This window comes from Atta colombica, unplaced genomic scaffold (assembly GCF_001594045.1).
Source record: "Atta colombica isolate Treedump-2 unplaced genomic scaffold, Acol1.0 scaffold11, whole genome shotgun sequence".
NCBI lineage: Eukaryota > Metazoa > Arthropoda > Insecta > Hymenoptera > Formicidae > Atta > Atta colombica.
The window spans coordinates 1460131-1477449 of NW_017259195.1; the positions used below are offsets into that span (position 1 = coordinate 1460131).

At 29.7% G+C, this 17319-nt stretch overlaps 1 protein-coding gene across 1 annotated transcript in view; it reads right to left on the reverse strand.

Moving 5' to 3' along the window:
- Nucleotides 1-11719, reverse strand: part of LOC108693808 (aquaporin AQPAe.a-like) — a 34744-nt gene extending 23025 nt beyond the window's left edge. The window contains exons 1-2 of the mRNA XM_018202959.1: nucleotides 11485-11719; nucleotides 9328-9481 (exon numbers count right to left, since the gene is read on the reverse strand). Of these exons, the coding sequence (XP_018058448.1) occupies nucleotides 9328-9463 (136 nt within the window). The 5' untranslated portion in view covers nucleotides 9464-9481; nucleotides 11485-11719. The remainder of the gene's footprint in view (nucleotides 1-9327; nucleotides 9482-11484) is intronic.
- Between the last annotated feature and the right edge of the window lie 5600 nt (nucleotides 11720-17319).

The following is a 17319-nucleotide window of genomic DNA, read 5'->3' on the forward strand; positions in this document are numbered from 1 at the left end:
AGAGAAGGCTCTAAATTACAAACTATTATTATTATAATTATAATATTATTTAATATTATTTAGTCAAATATTTATTTATTAAAATTTTTTTTATTCAAAATAAATTTTTGTTTTTCATTAAAATGAAAATTTCTTTTCTTGATAACTTCATAATTCTGACACCTAACCTTGAAACATATATTTGCGTAAAGCATGCATAGAAGATTGAAACGCAACAGAGATGGAAAAGAAGGATATAGTAGTTGAAAAAAAAGAGGCATAGAGAGAAAGAAAGTGTTGAGAAAAAGAAAAAGAAAGGAAAAACAAGGGAGAAAGAATCGAAAAAATGTATATAATTAAGAATACACACGCACGCACGTATACATTGAGAAAACTGTCCAGTGCTTTTTGATTGGAAATAACTGTTCTAATGCTTTCTCTGATCAATTTCGATCGAATTCAGGATTATCCGATTAAGTGACAAATACCTTTAGCTAATGAAATATAATTTCCGATTACATGTGAAGAGAATATAAACCATCTATCATATGTCTATCTGATAAAATTTCAACGGATAAACCTACAACTTGATCAGACATTAGATTTGAATGGATAAAAAGAGAGTATTTTATCCGATCAAGTTTGATGTCATCAATTGGAAGGCGCTGGCCAATCATAGAATAGTTGGTCACGTGATCAGTGATTGTTTCCATAGGCTCTCTAGGCTCTATGGCATTACTTTCATGTTGAGGTCAAGCGAACACGTGTCTCTAGCGCGAATATCTATTTGATTTTTATTACGTGTCTCCATTTGATTTTTATTACGTGTCTCTACTTGATTTTTATTACGCATTCGTTCTTATTCTTGACTACAATATTATTGCAGTATCGAAAAAAAATATTTCTTCGACGAAATTTATCAGGATATAAACAGTGCTTGAAACTATGGAAGTTAAGGAACAAATAATCCACATTATTATAAGTAAGTAAACTTTTTTCTTGTATAAAAATTTACATGTTAAATGATCAATGTTTGTATATTCAACTGTGTATAATTTGATTTAATCAGTTAACGTTGTCCGATAAAAAATATATGCATGCAGGTATTTGATCGGACATAATGTGATGGAAATAATTTCAATTCAAAAGGTGATGAACAGATATTTCTTATTGAACATTTCGATGAATTTATTTCCGATTAAATGTATGATCGGATTTTAAATAATCGGAAATAGCCATTTGTTACTTTTTGAAAGGATAATCCGATTATTATGATTGGAAAAAGCCTGGATATTATTCTCAGTATAAAATTTATATATCTATATACGATATATCCCAATTTAATATTCCTGACTTAAAAAAGACAAAAATTCTAATACCAAAATGTCAAGGCTATAATAGTTTTTAAATTAATAGCGGTTAAAATTAACTAATCACAGAACTGACATTTTACGCGCTCAGGAACAATACATCATACAAGCGGATGTTCGTACGCCTACGTTCATGTAAGATTGAAATAATAACGCATACAATAATATTGAAATACTTTACGTTTAAACATAGAAAATAATTATATATGCAGTGTACATAACATAAAATTATTACATTATTATTATTTTTAAGTCAGGTATATGTTATTAAAACTTCGGTCGTAAATTGTGGGATACCTTGCATAAGAAGGATATGTGGACGTGTATTAACATATTTTATGTATAATTACAGTTTATCTAATAAAAGTATGGTGGACCTAATGTATAGAAAAATTTAATTAGCAGAATTTTAAAATACATAAATACATTCTATTTTATTATAGCCGGAATGCAATAACATCAATAATGTGTTCAGTCAAAGAAACATAGTTTCGAAGCGACACTCATGCGGCACTCATGCCGACCATATATTTTGCTGTGATAAAAATTTAACGACAATTAAATTTTTTTTGCAAAATATCAAGGAGAAACATCTTCTACGGTTGGCGCAATTTTGGAATACAGTTTTAAAAAACTACTATATATACCGACCATACTTTCAGACAGATTATATAATGTTTATACAATATGTATTATATAATGTTTATATACAATATGTTTATACATGTTTGTATATGTTTATGTATTGTATTATATGTTTATATATATTTATATATGTTCATACATGAACAATTTTTTACCAGGGAGAGAAAAATAGACACAGAGGACTAGCAGAGACAGAGGCATTTGCACATAGTATACTACAAAAATTAGCATAACAATTAAACTGGCACTTCGTAGCAGCTAATTTTCGTTGATTCTGCTAGATATTATAAAGATGTGCATAAGTCTTTTATTACTATTGGCGTAAATCAATCACAACTATTCTCTAGGTTTTTAAAATTTACATATGAAATATTGCGATGTTTTATATAATATCTATTGTTGCATGCAACAATATATAATACATAATATATAATACAATATTCTACTTACTTCTACGAATAGCCTGCATGTTATAAAACTGGAATTGATTCAGTATTACGAAGTTATACACTTTTGCACGAGGACTTTTTCTTAACGATTTTTTCGCAGCTGCTACTCTTACGAAGGTCACCATTCAAACTGAATTTTGGAGTCAGATAGAAGGGACGGACCCTTTTCTCATCTCTCATTCGGCTATACAATAGCCGAACTATCAATGTAACCAACTCAAGTATTCAAAACTCGTAACTTGAAAGTTTATTTTTGAGATTTTGGCAACGTTTTCTGGCAACGGGATTCTAGCCACATTCTGTGCGTATCGTTGTATCTTCATTTATAAATTATCTTATAAATTATGCGAAATTAATCTTTTTATATAGGATGTTTTATTACTCAAAATTTAACATCATGTTAATTGAACTTATAGTTATTTTCTATTCAATGGTTAGTGACAATCGATCGTTACAGATTCGTTTTTTTATTATATATACATTTATTATATAGATCTCGTGCTTTGGTTCTCGGTTGTCTTTTTGTCTGTTCTATGTAAGTTAAATTACAATTATGTCAAGTTATTTTATACATTATAGCGAAAAAAAGATTGCTGTGAAATATTCAAAAATTTAGCTAGATATAGATCTAATAATTTTAATAAAATCATTTTTTTAGATTGTCAAAATAATTACATAGAAAATGTTTAAATTGGTTGCTAAAATATCCAATTTTTTTTTTATCATATGCTTAAATTTCTTACATAATTATTTTAATGATTCAACAAAATTATTTTCAGATCAATATTTAAATTTTTAGATATTTCAATAAAATCACTCTTTTCGTGTAGACAGCCCGATGCATCGGTGAGGAAATAAAAGAATGTTATCTTGATAGTCATTACATCATCAGTGTACAGTTGCAAGAATATACCTTGTAATAAACGAAATGCCGCGAGGGGAAGTGAAAAGTATACACAAACACAGTAGCCTTTTCTGTATCCGGAATACACACGAGATTAACACGTGTATCACGTATATCGTGTTGCAAGTATGATAGTGGGTCAAGTTCGCGGTGAATGGCCGGAGTCCAATGGTTCTCAAGTGTCACGTCAGACTTGTTACGCCAATGTTCTTTCAATTTGTTGCAAGCGAAGCATCAATTAATAAAGAAAAAAAAATTAACGGTATTTTCATATGCGTACTTGTTACTAACCTGCCCGCAGATCCTTTGAATTTTTTTTTTTTTCGAGAATCTATTGTGTTGAAAAAACAGCATTGACACGAAATACTACAAGTAACCGCTTTCTATGAAATGGTCTCTATTAAAATTTAAAATACAATTGAAAAACGTTTAATGAATGAATAATGTTTATGAATCAAGAGAAATATCTCTGAGGTTTCGACCATTTAACAATTCTCGAAAAAAAATATCCAAATTAAAACTTTTTGTCTATTTTCATTTATCGATTAATGCCAATCTTATTGTGAACATTTGTTTACATTATATAGTTTATTCGAGTTAATTTTAATTACTTTAACACTCATTAATTTTATTAATGATATTTTTTTTGTAAATATTACATCTAAATATTATCACAAATTAATAACGTCTATTTCAAGAGAAAGTTTCTCTCTAAAAACATTTACGAAAGCATGGATAAATAATAACATCTTGTTACTACAGTACAAAGGACATTGTCTCACATTGATTGCATTCCCACTGCTAGTATTTTGTTATCTATCCGCTACATCGTCACACGATCGGAGTGGAAGTGGAGCAACTATCGTGAGAACGGATAGAAAGGAAGAATCGGTTAAATTACAGCGCAATTGTCACGATAAATCGTAATGCAAGGAAGAGTCAAACTCTGGATTTCCTGAAACCCGAGAATATTGTGATGTACTAAATTTTCTCAGAACATCTCTTGTTCGATTCTACGGATTCCAGTCTGGTAATAATTATGTCTTTTCGGGAATCTGAAGCAGTTTCTGCGTCGAATAAGATTATTTGTGAATTCCCGAGATTCCAGCGAGCGCGAATTGAAATGTAAAACGAAGTGATTATGATAATCGTGAAAGATAGAGAACGTATTACTTTCATCTCCAATTTATAGTCTTATCTACAATAAAATCGAGGAAAGATAGTTGCTACATATTTCCACAGATATATCTCATAGTTCCTTTCATTACTCCTGTCACGAAATTACATAAAGCAACCGCGATTCGGTCAAAAGTTATTTTGCATGCATTAGCATAATTCGATTTATCACTAGTCGCTATACGGACTGAACTCCTTTAAATCTGGTGACACGGCGCGAAATATTTACTGCCAACGTTGATGTATTTGCACTGCAAATATTTCGTAGTAACGTAACTTACGTCAGAGAAAAGTCAGCGTAGAAAATACGTACCTACAGAACATTTTAGAACGCCCACTGAATCCATCATACTACATATTTTCATAAAAATAACGAAATGAGACTTCCGCAAGGCGAGCGCAGCGCGGCTCACATTTTCAAATTGACAGTTTTATTACAGCAACTATAATATAGTGTACTGTAACCCAATAATGGATGATATAAGACTGTAATGACGAAGGTTTCTCAATTGCGAACATGAATCATTAACGATATTGCCGACGGCGTAATGCAAGCGGCTCTTAAACGATGAAAAGTTTTAAAATTTTCTTTCGTCAGATCGGATATATGTAATGTTATCCTTCGTTCCGGAAATTGTTCTATCTTTATGAACACACACACTCGCGTCATCATCGTGCATGAACTACTTTCTATGCCGAGTACAAGACAAAGAAACTGCTCCATTATTCTGTCTTTCCCGTTAAATTTGCCTGTGTCTTTTCTTTAAATTCTTATTTTAGAAATAATGCAAATTTTGCTGAAAGAAATTTAAAGTACATTTCAGTTATACTCTGAAAGATTTCATAATATTTCGCTGTCTTTTATCTTAAATGGACATCTTAATTTAAAAAGAAAGTCAAATTTGAATTAAAAAGCCTTTAAAAGACAACGGAGTCTTTTTATCTTAAACGAATGGACATCTTAATTTAAAAGAAAAGCCAGAATATTTATTACGATATGTTTTGATCATTGTTGGTGTTTTTATTTATAGCCTATGAAAATGCAGATATTTGTGAGTTGTTCGCATTTCGAAAATTATTTGCATCAACATGGCTAAAGTTTCTGTTTACTATATCTGTTCATAATGACGTCAGAGGAAAAAAAATGCAATAAAAATATATTAATATGGAAATATGTTTCAAAATAAAACAACATTTTGCAATCAATAAAACCGATTCATAAAATATACCAAAATCTCTTTTTTTTATTTCGTTAATGAATAACCATATATCTGGAAATGAATTATGTATAACTAAAGATGAAATAAGCTATGTCGACTGCTGCGACAAATTATCTATCAAATTAATATAATATATCAAAATAAACATGATTTAATTTCTGAATTATAAAGATAGTTTTCAGTTATATTTTATACATAAGTCTGTACATAGTACAGACTTATACTATTGAGTACAAATGTTGTTTTATTAAAAAAATGTTTCTATTCAAATATAATTTGCAAGAATTTTTGTTTATATATCTTCTCGCTTCTGATGTCACAATCTGATAGTAGTGGTGAATGAATAAGAGTCTTAAACAAGTTGCTAACTATTTATCGCAGAATTCTACGGCAAGAGATAGGGATTTTGAGATAGTGCGTGACCCGCATCCAAATATTTGTTCCTTACAACACACAGCTCGCTATTAAATTTAAATTAATTCCTAAAGATCCATCGCACGTATTTTCGTGATTATAAATCAGGTTTACATCGCGATCGTGCGGGTGAAAGTACACATGGATAACTTAGTATTCCGCATACGGTATCGTTTCCCTAGATTTTCTCAGGAAGATAGAATTCACAAAAAGCTATTCGGAAATAATCAATTCCACTCACTAGCATCTTCTTTTTTTTATTAGATCCGAGATTTTTGAATGAAGCCATTGTGAGGAGCACGATGTTCAGTGGAAATAATGCCAGTTAATTAACATCTCATAGATATAGATACACTATGAAACGTGTAATGAGCTAGACGATAAAAAAAAAATCAAATCATCTAAAATTAAAACTTGAGCATGCCATTTTTCTCGCTCGCAGAATAGAGGAAAGGCTGAAAAGAAGTGTTATCCTTATGCGCCTTGCTCCATGTATAATTATCGTCTAATTTCGTTAGCCTGCGTACGATGTCTCGTAAAAATGTCCGAGTAGCCGCATTTTCTGATGCGATTGCATTATGCACTTTCTTTTTCTTAGAGAAACGATTCTAACGACCGAAATACGCTCGTTAGAAGAAGAACGTAGCCCACTTTCTAAATCAAATGCGCCAAGTGCGTTGATCAGAAATTCTCGCTGTGCACAATAGTCGAAAGTAATAAAAACTTTTGCATTTTGTATTAGAAAAAGTAAAGCGAGAAAGAAAATTTTGTTATTCATTGCTATTTTAATGAACGTGAGAGAAACATATTATATATATATAAATAGACACTGTGGATGCTGTGAATAAGTTAAACTATCCCTACTTTTACATCGATCAAATCGCTACTAAAACATTATTGCATCAAGAACACTGTAAAGTCGCGGGTTTGAAACATTCATTATTACTGGAAATGAGAAAAATTTTTTTTCTTCGATCCAAGAACGTCGCCCGCATAATAATGCACAGTGCAACTTCTTCGGTACGAGGGTCTTCCAATAACATTACTTACACACGAAAACCTAATTTTCCGGATCACCGAGACATCCACCTCGTATCAAGGGTGTCTTCGATACGATGAAATGTGCAACGGAAACGCAGCGCGAAAGAGAGAAATTCCCTCGAAGTCAAATCCGATTTCCGACCCAATTTTCAGGCCGAAGGATGGTGCTTCTAGAGCTCTTAACATGCGTATAATGCAAGCCTCCGCTTTCTTCTTTCTTTCACCGAGAAAGAGCTCGGCGCGGCGAGAAATATTTCGAGGAATAGGAGGTCGGTTGCTTCGCGAAGGCAGTCGATCCGCGAGTTTAAGGTCAATCTCGAAAGCAGAAACGAACGATCGTGCGCGAAGCCTTTCCATCTTATTATACGATCAATCCCTTCTATGCAACACATATATCCTTTCCTTCGCGTTAGACTTTTTCACGAAATCTCCTCTGCGTTTCTATTCCCAGATTCAATAAGATTCCTAAAGTTGTAAGTCTTTCACGGAGAATCGCGAATTATATGTCAATAAGAAAAATTGAGATTTAAAAAAATTTTATTCCTTTGGACACGTTCGAGGATGTGCAGGATTTGTCAGAATCTATATTTTGATGATACATAAAAAATTAATACAAAAATACTTTGCTTCTAGCTCTCAATAATCTTTTTTTTATCTCATAAAATATTTTTTTTCTCTTCGTTACGATTAACTAATTTCTACAACTTCCGTTAATTAGAACTTTGGCAGAATATCACATTTAACATAACAATCACATATAACATAATAATATTTAGTAATTTTCTTATACAGGAAATCTTTTTACGCTCTTCTCTGAATTTTTTCAAATTTCTTTTCTTAGGAAAATAGTTACGAGTATCTTGTATATAATAACAATAACAGTATTAGAGCACTATATACATTTCATATTTATAATAATCGTACTTTGCCTATACTTTCTTCAGAAAAAAATAAACGATGATTTTTTACAAAACCCAATATTTTTCCCATTCAAAATCAAGAACGAAAAGAAGATTCTAAGCTTTAAAATATCCAAAACAATATAATTCATTAATATAAAAAAACGCTATTTATGTGATAACAGAATACTCCCTTCCCTAAAAATTTTTGAATAAATGCGTTCATATAGTACGCGTATCATTGATGAACGGAAATATTCTTACAACTGAATGTTTGATGAAATTCGATTACTTTACGCGCGATAAGTAGCATGATAAATATTAAGACAACAAACGAGCAATTAATCGTCGCGAAATCAGATGATATCTAATTAAAAGTTCAGAATCTCTTTAGATTGATATATGTATTCCGTGCGCGAATAGCTGCAAGGTAAGTTCTACCTTCTAATGGACGAGATACTCTATGAATTATAATGAAATTCGTTTCAAACGTTTTACGAGAACGAAAATTTGTCACTGGTCGACTTAAAGCGTGTACGCGCCATTATTCATTTGATCACGTTGATATTCTTCAGCGTGTTGCACCATTTTTTTTAACATTTCTGCGATAATATTTCGCTATTCAAAATAAAATTGAACTCAAAATTAACTTCGGAATTTTATACAGAAAAAGATTTGTGATTTTTTATGCGAAATCCGCAAAGATTCGTCACTCGACTTTGACTCAAAAAGAGAAAAATGTAAAGATATGAACAACGTAAAAATGTAACAACAAGATTTGTGACTCGATTTTAGTTCAAAAATAAGAGAACGTAGAAATGTAGGATAATGTAATACAACAAGATTCTAATTTTTTTTTAGAAAAAATTTAAAAATATCACAATCAGCTGACGATTTAAAATCGCACGATTTATAAATCGCTTTTATTATTCTTTATCATTATTATTAATTGAAAGTACATAATGAGCATGTATATCATTTTTAGAAGAATATCTGACGCTTTGCAAAAAATCTATAAAATTCCTGAAATCAAGCTTCTAATTTTACAGATCATGCGTAAAGTAAAATAAAATTCCCGAATTTTGCGTTACAAAAATTTTTCTAAAACAATCGACAATTAATTCTTATTGTATTCGTCGAATTATTCTTAGTTTCTTAGAAACAGGACTTTTATACTTTCAATTTCTTAATCTACATATTCCGTTATAATCACCGTTCATTCATACTCACAGGATGTTTTCAGCTTCTCCTTTGCCGACCATATTGCACCATTGGACCTGAACGTGATGCCGATACTTTTGGATTTTCCAGCAGAATTTTCCATGACACCCTGTGGCGATATTATCGAGATACCATTTTGCTCCATTGTGCAATTAAACGATTACTGAAAATAGAACATAGTAACGTTATAATTTTGGAGCCTAATGCAAAATATTGACGCCACAATTTTATCTTATCTACAATATGATAATAAACTGTAAAAATCACCCCTTGAGTCCATTGTACTCTTATTTGAAGAAATATTTGAAGAAACTGCGACCAGATGATAAAAATGACAGATGCAAATAATTTTGTGAATATATGTTTTCTCTGGTTATCTTTTTATCAACAAACTACATATATGCGCGTTATAATACATACATATATGCGCGTTTTAAAATTAATTAACTTCTATCTGATCTGATAAATTGTAGTGTAATTATAATAAACTATGTTAAATTCTAGAAAATTTAAAACCCAATTGAATTCTAGGAATTTTTTGTTAATTTTGCTAATATTCACGAAATCCATTCGTTACCTTCTGCTCTTGTTTCCTATAATTTGATAAGTTATAATAAAAGGGTAAATAAAAAGGTTGACTTTTCGTTGATTTTGTAGCATTAGCATATCTGCTATTCTGCTACCAGTATCACCTTACAAGTGGAGGCAATCGATAATAGCAAATATCGTTCGTTATCTGAACCTGATACGATTTGTCGGAATTAAATTGTGAGATTAAATAACCGAGATATGTCACCGTGCAAATATTAAAAAGATGGGAATAAATTAAAATTTGGGGGAAATTAATTAAAATCGCCAAGCTATCAGTCGAATTTCGACGCTTTGCCCATAAATAGTTAAATCGTCTCACGATTGCGAAACACAATCATCATATTCGTATCCGTGATTCAGCATGCATATAAATTATGATAACCGATCGATTATGGCTTATCGCGTCTTTACATGAAATATATTACTGTTATTACTAACAATAAGTATTTTAACTCATGCAACTTATACGCGCGAATATCTAATCTTAAGAAATTATTATGAATATTAAGCAACAAAAATGAAAAAAAATAAAAAAATATCTATTAATTAATCTTGTTTAATCCTTTTTTTCAATCTCATTTTATTTTAAATTTCGCACTCAATCTTTTGATGTTTTCAATTATATAATTTTCGATATCATAAAAAAAAATGCATTTCTGTGGTGTCTATAATTTACATACGTTTTTTATTATAAATGTTATAAATTCTAAAGGAATGTAGTATCTACTAAAAAAGAATTGATAGCTTTTAGCTAATTTAGCTTTTAATTAATTAAATTAAATTTGATGCGCTCTCAAAGATCTTTCGATAAATCGATTGAAGTCAGAACTTTTGATAACCATCAATTTACATATCGCGGTGTCATATATATATTATGCATTTCTCTAGTTATCTTTTTATCAAGCTGCTATTACATATATGCGCGTTTTAAAAATTTACTTCTGCCTGATCTGATAAATTCTGTAATTATAGCAAACTATGTTAAATTCTAGAAAATTTAAAACCCAGTTGAATTCTAGGAATTTTTGTTAAATCATATTTTAATTTATATTTTTTTGCGTGATCTACAGAGTGATTCATTCTAAACGAGAAAATATCTGGAAAATATGTAATTTAATCAAAAAACATTCCAAATAAAAAAAATTACATGATATAGAGAGGGATGTATAATGGTAATGCCTCTCTCTATATTATACAACTTTTATTTAAAATGTTTTTTGATAAAATTGCATTTTTTCGAAATATTTATCTGTCAAGATTAAAACAAATCATATATATTACATATTTTTTTTACGTAAATATATAGTAGACTCATCGCTATTTATAAAATTGAAATATCACAAGTCATTGGCACTAATGCCAACTCACGACGAAAGAAAAAGACGCAGTCGAATTAACATTTCAAAGTACGTCTTTGTTTTAATTTAATTTAATTTAATGCACTAGCATGATATGCACTAGCATGCTTATCGATCATACAAGAAAGTTTATAACGCTCTTACGAAAAATAGCCATCAGAGAATGAAAGAACCAAAGAAGAGATTATTGACTCTTTTAATTTTTCGTACTACTTACCCCAAAGAGTAAGTCGTAGCTGCAACGTTGACACACAGATCTTGCACAAAGTCCGTTGTATTTCCGTATATCAAAAATCTCACTCGTTAAAAATTCATAAAAATTCGCGAATATGATAGGCACAAAGATGAAAGAAAGAAAGATAAACCCGCGATTATCCCAAGAATTGTCTTTTGCCGCGTGGTTTCGAGAGGACTGAATCGTTTCGCGAGTTCCGCTCACCTCTATATGTAGAAACCCTCCACTGTGCGCCAACGGCCGGTTGGCCGTCACTCTCCCGTTACACGACAGTTCCGTGTATACATGGTCACGCGAATCATGCGTTTCTGCCAAATTATTAAGACGCCACACGAGCGCGCGGCTTCGTTTCCGCATCAAAAATATTTACGTCTTTATCGATCTTTACATATCATAATATCACGTGTAAATGATTCGCTGATTGACAACTTTGATACATCGCGGTTTTCTATCTCACTGAACATTACCAAAAAATAGCATGGACAAATAATTTCTTAAATTTTTCTTCTTAATAATGTCTTAAATGGAAACAAAAAGAAAAGATCTTTTGGCAAATTAAAATTGAAAAGCGCATATTACATAGAAAAAAAATGTTTCTGGCCACAGCTAATTTTGATTAACTGAAATTGTATTAGCTATTATAGTTATGAAATTTGCTAATACATACAAAGAATTTTCTGCTGTAGCTAATATAAGGACGAATAGCAAAGTATGCATGTCTGTTACAGATCAATTTATTAAACAACATGAAATTATAGTTGTCATAGTTATCGGATATATCCGTGTAAAAGAAAATTGTCTCTACCACAGCTAAATATTACTGAAACTATACTTGCTACCAAATTGTCTGCTACACAGAAAATGTTTGCTGCAATAATCAATAGATCGACGTAATAGCAAAATACTTGTCTGTTACAATGATAATGTTTAGGCCTTTAGTTAAATTATAATAGATCTCGCAGACACAACGTTAGATATCCATAATACTATTGAATTTAGCTGCCATACCTAATTTTTAGTTGTTCATTTTTTTCCGTGTAGATAAAAAAAACATTCATTAATATGAATTATAGGTACAATTATTTTTTTAGTAATTAATTATCACTCAGAAATGATTTATGATATATCAATTAAAAATTATATTATATACAGAAGAAATTATTAATTAAATTTTGATAAAAAGTATCTCTTACATGCATGTGCGCTTGAAAGCAATAATTCTCTATATATATTTTAATAGCATTGCCAAGAAATCATCTAGCTTTTCACAAAACTTTTCACATACACTGAATATAGAGTAAATTTTAATTTGAGAGACTAATACGTTATTGATTTGATTAAATTACTTCTGTCGACAACTTCTCATCGAATAAATTTTAATTTAATTATCGCGCATTATTTTGATTAAATTATTATCTTATGATCTCTTATTATCTAACGATTATATCGTGATATGATCTTTATATCTTTATAAATATGTAATTAATATTTCTTGTCACATTTTTAATTCTTTATGGTCCGCCAACGGCACAATGCCATCGCGAATTCCAACATTTTAGTCAACCAACAGCTTTCATCCCGTCGCGTAAAAACGTCTTATCAATAAAATAAATATATACAACTTATTACATTGTTATGGATTTAAAAATAAAAGTTATTATAAATGAAAACAAAAAATAATTTAATAAGTGCTCTTATATATAGCGGCATATATTTATGGTAAAAAAATGTACACCTATAGTGGGGTAGTAACTCCACTTAGAATATTAAAGTTGTAAGATACTATCAAGAAGGATATAATATAGATACTATTAATAGTTGTTCTATGGATGGAGGTGCTTCGAAGATATCAAGGTTACTTTTTCAAGGTCCACTTTTTAAAATGGAATTGTATGATTTCTTTTACACAAGAAAAACTATTAGTATAGCACATTGTACTTCTCTTTTGATGCAACTTCAATAAATATATTATTTCATATCTCTAAAAATAGTGGAGATAGATATTCCTAAGTAAGTGGACAGAGTTACTGCCCTACCCTGTATAATAGCCATGCTTGTTTTAGCCAAATAGTGATTACGATCAGTTTGAGCATCACTCACACTCGCTGTAAGTTTCTGTCTATTTTTATCACTTATTATTTGCGGAAAAAGAATAAAATGAAATGCACTAACTACACAGTTAATGTAAAATATATGGACCGCAAGTTGATACATAAAGTAGATTATTTTTCTCCAAAAAACTGAAAGAGATTCATAAATATCATAAATACATTATATTGATATGATATTTCATATATTTAACATTTTTATTCTAGAAATGATTTAAAAAATAAATTATAGTTCATTTTTGCGCCCAAAATTGTAAAATTATCCTAAAATTTCTATTTTCTTTATTTTCTCTATTAATACATTTTTATTACGTAAAATTGCGGACAATTAATGACATTAGAATTGTTGAAATAAAGTCTCAAACGATAACAAAAATACGTATTTTTATTAGCCTGCTCATTATAGCCTACTGTCGAATTATCAATTCGTCGTTTTATCAATTATGAGAAAGACAAATTAAATCAGATATAATCAATTTTGTCATTGATTATAAAATAATCGATTAATTGATAAATTATAATATATAGTATATCAAGTTATCTTGTCAGCATCGTTTATCGCGAGAACTAGCATTGAAAATTAGATAATAAAAATATTTATGATTTAATTCGACATTAATATAAACAATCAGAAAATTTATCAGATAATCAACTTATCGTGATTAGATTTAAAAAAAGCTCAATCTTTAAATTATTATATATATATATATATATATATCCAAATTTAATTATTATCTTAGGTAATTAAATAAATAAACATTAGATATAATAAAAACATTTCATGTTGTCTTCATTCGTTTTTCTAGTTTTTAATTTTTTGGTTATTATCTCTAATATTAATAGTAATTTTTAATATTTTAGTAAGTTAAACTATAATTATATTAATCATACAGACAAATATACATATGTCTGAATATATAAATATATGTACAAAGTTATCTGTTGAAATACTTAAATAAATCGTCACAATTATTCCAATTTTAAAGTTATAATCGAAATATTGATTTCTGCGAAGAATATATGGAGGGATTGTCTACAAATTAATTGCCTACAGTATTGTTTGCCTACATCATTTTTGCCGATGGCTTGTTTGCGTATAAAAATTATTGCCTACAGCTCGATTGCCTATATGCTCTTTGGCGCATAAATAAAAATTTTAGAAATGGAGTTACATTTGCCTACATATATTATTTTCTACATGTATTATTAGTTTACTTATAAATATTATTGCCTACAGTTCAATTGCCTACATGTATTATTCTCTGCTTTAAAAACACAAATTCTGTTTCAAAACAAATTCTTTAAAAATACAAGTTATTTTTTTATTTAACTTAACCTTATTTTTATATATTTGTGCAAAAGTAAGCAATCGAGCTGTAGACAATAATATATGTAGAAACACAAACGTGATTTTGTCTCTGAAAATTTTATTTGTGTACAAAAATGCATATAGGCAATCGAGCTATAGGCAATAGTATTTATAGACAATAATACATGTAGACAATAATTATACACACAATAATTATACATGTAGGAAAATGTAAAATTCCGTTTCTAAAATTTTTATTTGTGCGCAAAAGTGCACGTAGGCAATCAAGCTGTAATTTTGGCGCGAACGGCAAATTGTCGGCAAAAGTGATGTAGGGAAACGAAAGGGAAGGATAGGAACTCTAAAAGAAGCTATCTCGAATGTCCAAAAAATTATTAGCGTTCATTAGATACATGTGTAATGATGAATACAAATATTGCATTAAAGTTACTAAAGTAGTACTTAATTTCATCTTATCAAGAATCATAATTATTTTGTATAGGATAGATTATTTTTATAATTATTTTGCTATTTTTTGTAAATATCTAATTATATGCCATTGTCTCTTATATATTATCGCAATTTGTCTTTAATCGATCAATTATGATTATCATTTGGTTTGATTAGCTCTTTTATTGATGTCTTAAAAAGAATGAAAATTATATTATACAAACTAAATATTTTAGTGACAGCTTTATGATAGAGAAGATAGAAGTCGGTGAGATTTCTCATGGCTATACGATATTAAGTAATCGATCCAACGCTTACCAAGAGCTACATTATTACTTATTAACTAACCGCATTTTGCATAACATTGCCGTGCCGGGTCGATGACTTCGACGGTATCTATTTGAACATCGGAAGATACTTCTTCTTTTGCAAAATGAAAAAGTAAAAATTACATGTTTTACAGTTATTTACTATTAAATCTAATATTTTTATTCAATTGTAAATTACGAAATCAATTAATTTCACAATCTCACATCGTTTTAAGTATTTACTATTCTATATCTATTATTATTCTATCTTAGAAATAATATTTTCTTGATGTATTACATTATGTATATTCATAATGTATATTCGTAATGAATATACATTATTATTTGATAATATCTTCAGTGATGTTTTTCAGTGATATTAGTCGAACAAGTGAGAGATTTATTGGTTGTCGCAATAGTAATTACGCAGAAAGACTAAGACAGATTGGGATCTCAATGTTATAGTCTATTTATCACATTAAATCCAGAAGTAAACTAGTTCACTGTCACGTAGCTGTATTACAAAGAGAAAGAAATATCTTCCTACAACCGCAATAATCGAACTCTGAAACTATCAGGAATATGAAAAAAAGCATATAAAAACAGATACATAAGGAAAAATGTGCGAACTTAACTAATTTATAGCGTTTTATGAGATTGTCTGAAAATTTTTAATTAAAAATAATTTTAAAATAATCAGACGAGATGACAATAAGAATATAATAATGAAACTAAGTCAGCTTTATCGTGTTATTATTAATATTCAAAAGTGAATAAATAGGATTTAAAATAATAACTTCGAATTAGCGAAAAAGAATAAAGATGAGATAAGAAAATTAAAAGTAAATCTGGCAAGTTTTCGACTGGTAGCGATAGAATACAATCAATGGATCTGAAAGTGACTGTGAGAACATGTTGCAATCATATTCGTGATTATTACTTAGTTACTGTACTCTCTGCTCTCTCTGGTGAAGAGCAAAAATAACACTTTCAAAACTTTTCCCTTTCTACTATCTATAATAATCAAAGAAACGATGATATACGCGATATACTTTTGTTCGAACTATGTCTTGCTTTCGACAAATTTTTATACGATTGCGGCTGCTGTGCAATATACTCAGCACGCATCGATCAATCATCTCGCGGTGATCGATAAACACGCTCGTCAGTCGGTCTTTCTTATTGAAGCAGGAAAGAAAAATTGCATGATCGATGGCAACTGAAAATATAATCCTTCGAAATATTATCGCGTGCGTAGGATGGCAGCGCGGGAGATAATAGGTATCTCGACAATATCTTGAGACTTGCGGTGATAATAGAAAGAAGAATGTGAATAAATAATGCATCTATGGTAATCGTGGTACGTTTCTTCTCGGGGCTCCGGGAAAGGAACAGTAGGTCATTCAGTGCGATAGAAACCGCGGAGTGACCCGATGTTTCTTTCTCTATTAGAAACAAATAATTGCCCTGCATTCCTCTAATTATGTGACAACTAACTGCACGAAGGTACGAGAAGGCGATTTTTTAACAAAATTGATGATATCAGTATGAATCAATATAAATCATTTAATATATAATTATTATTATTATATACTAATATATTGTATATTAATTAATAATAATAATTTATAGCAATACTGTG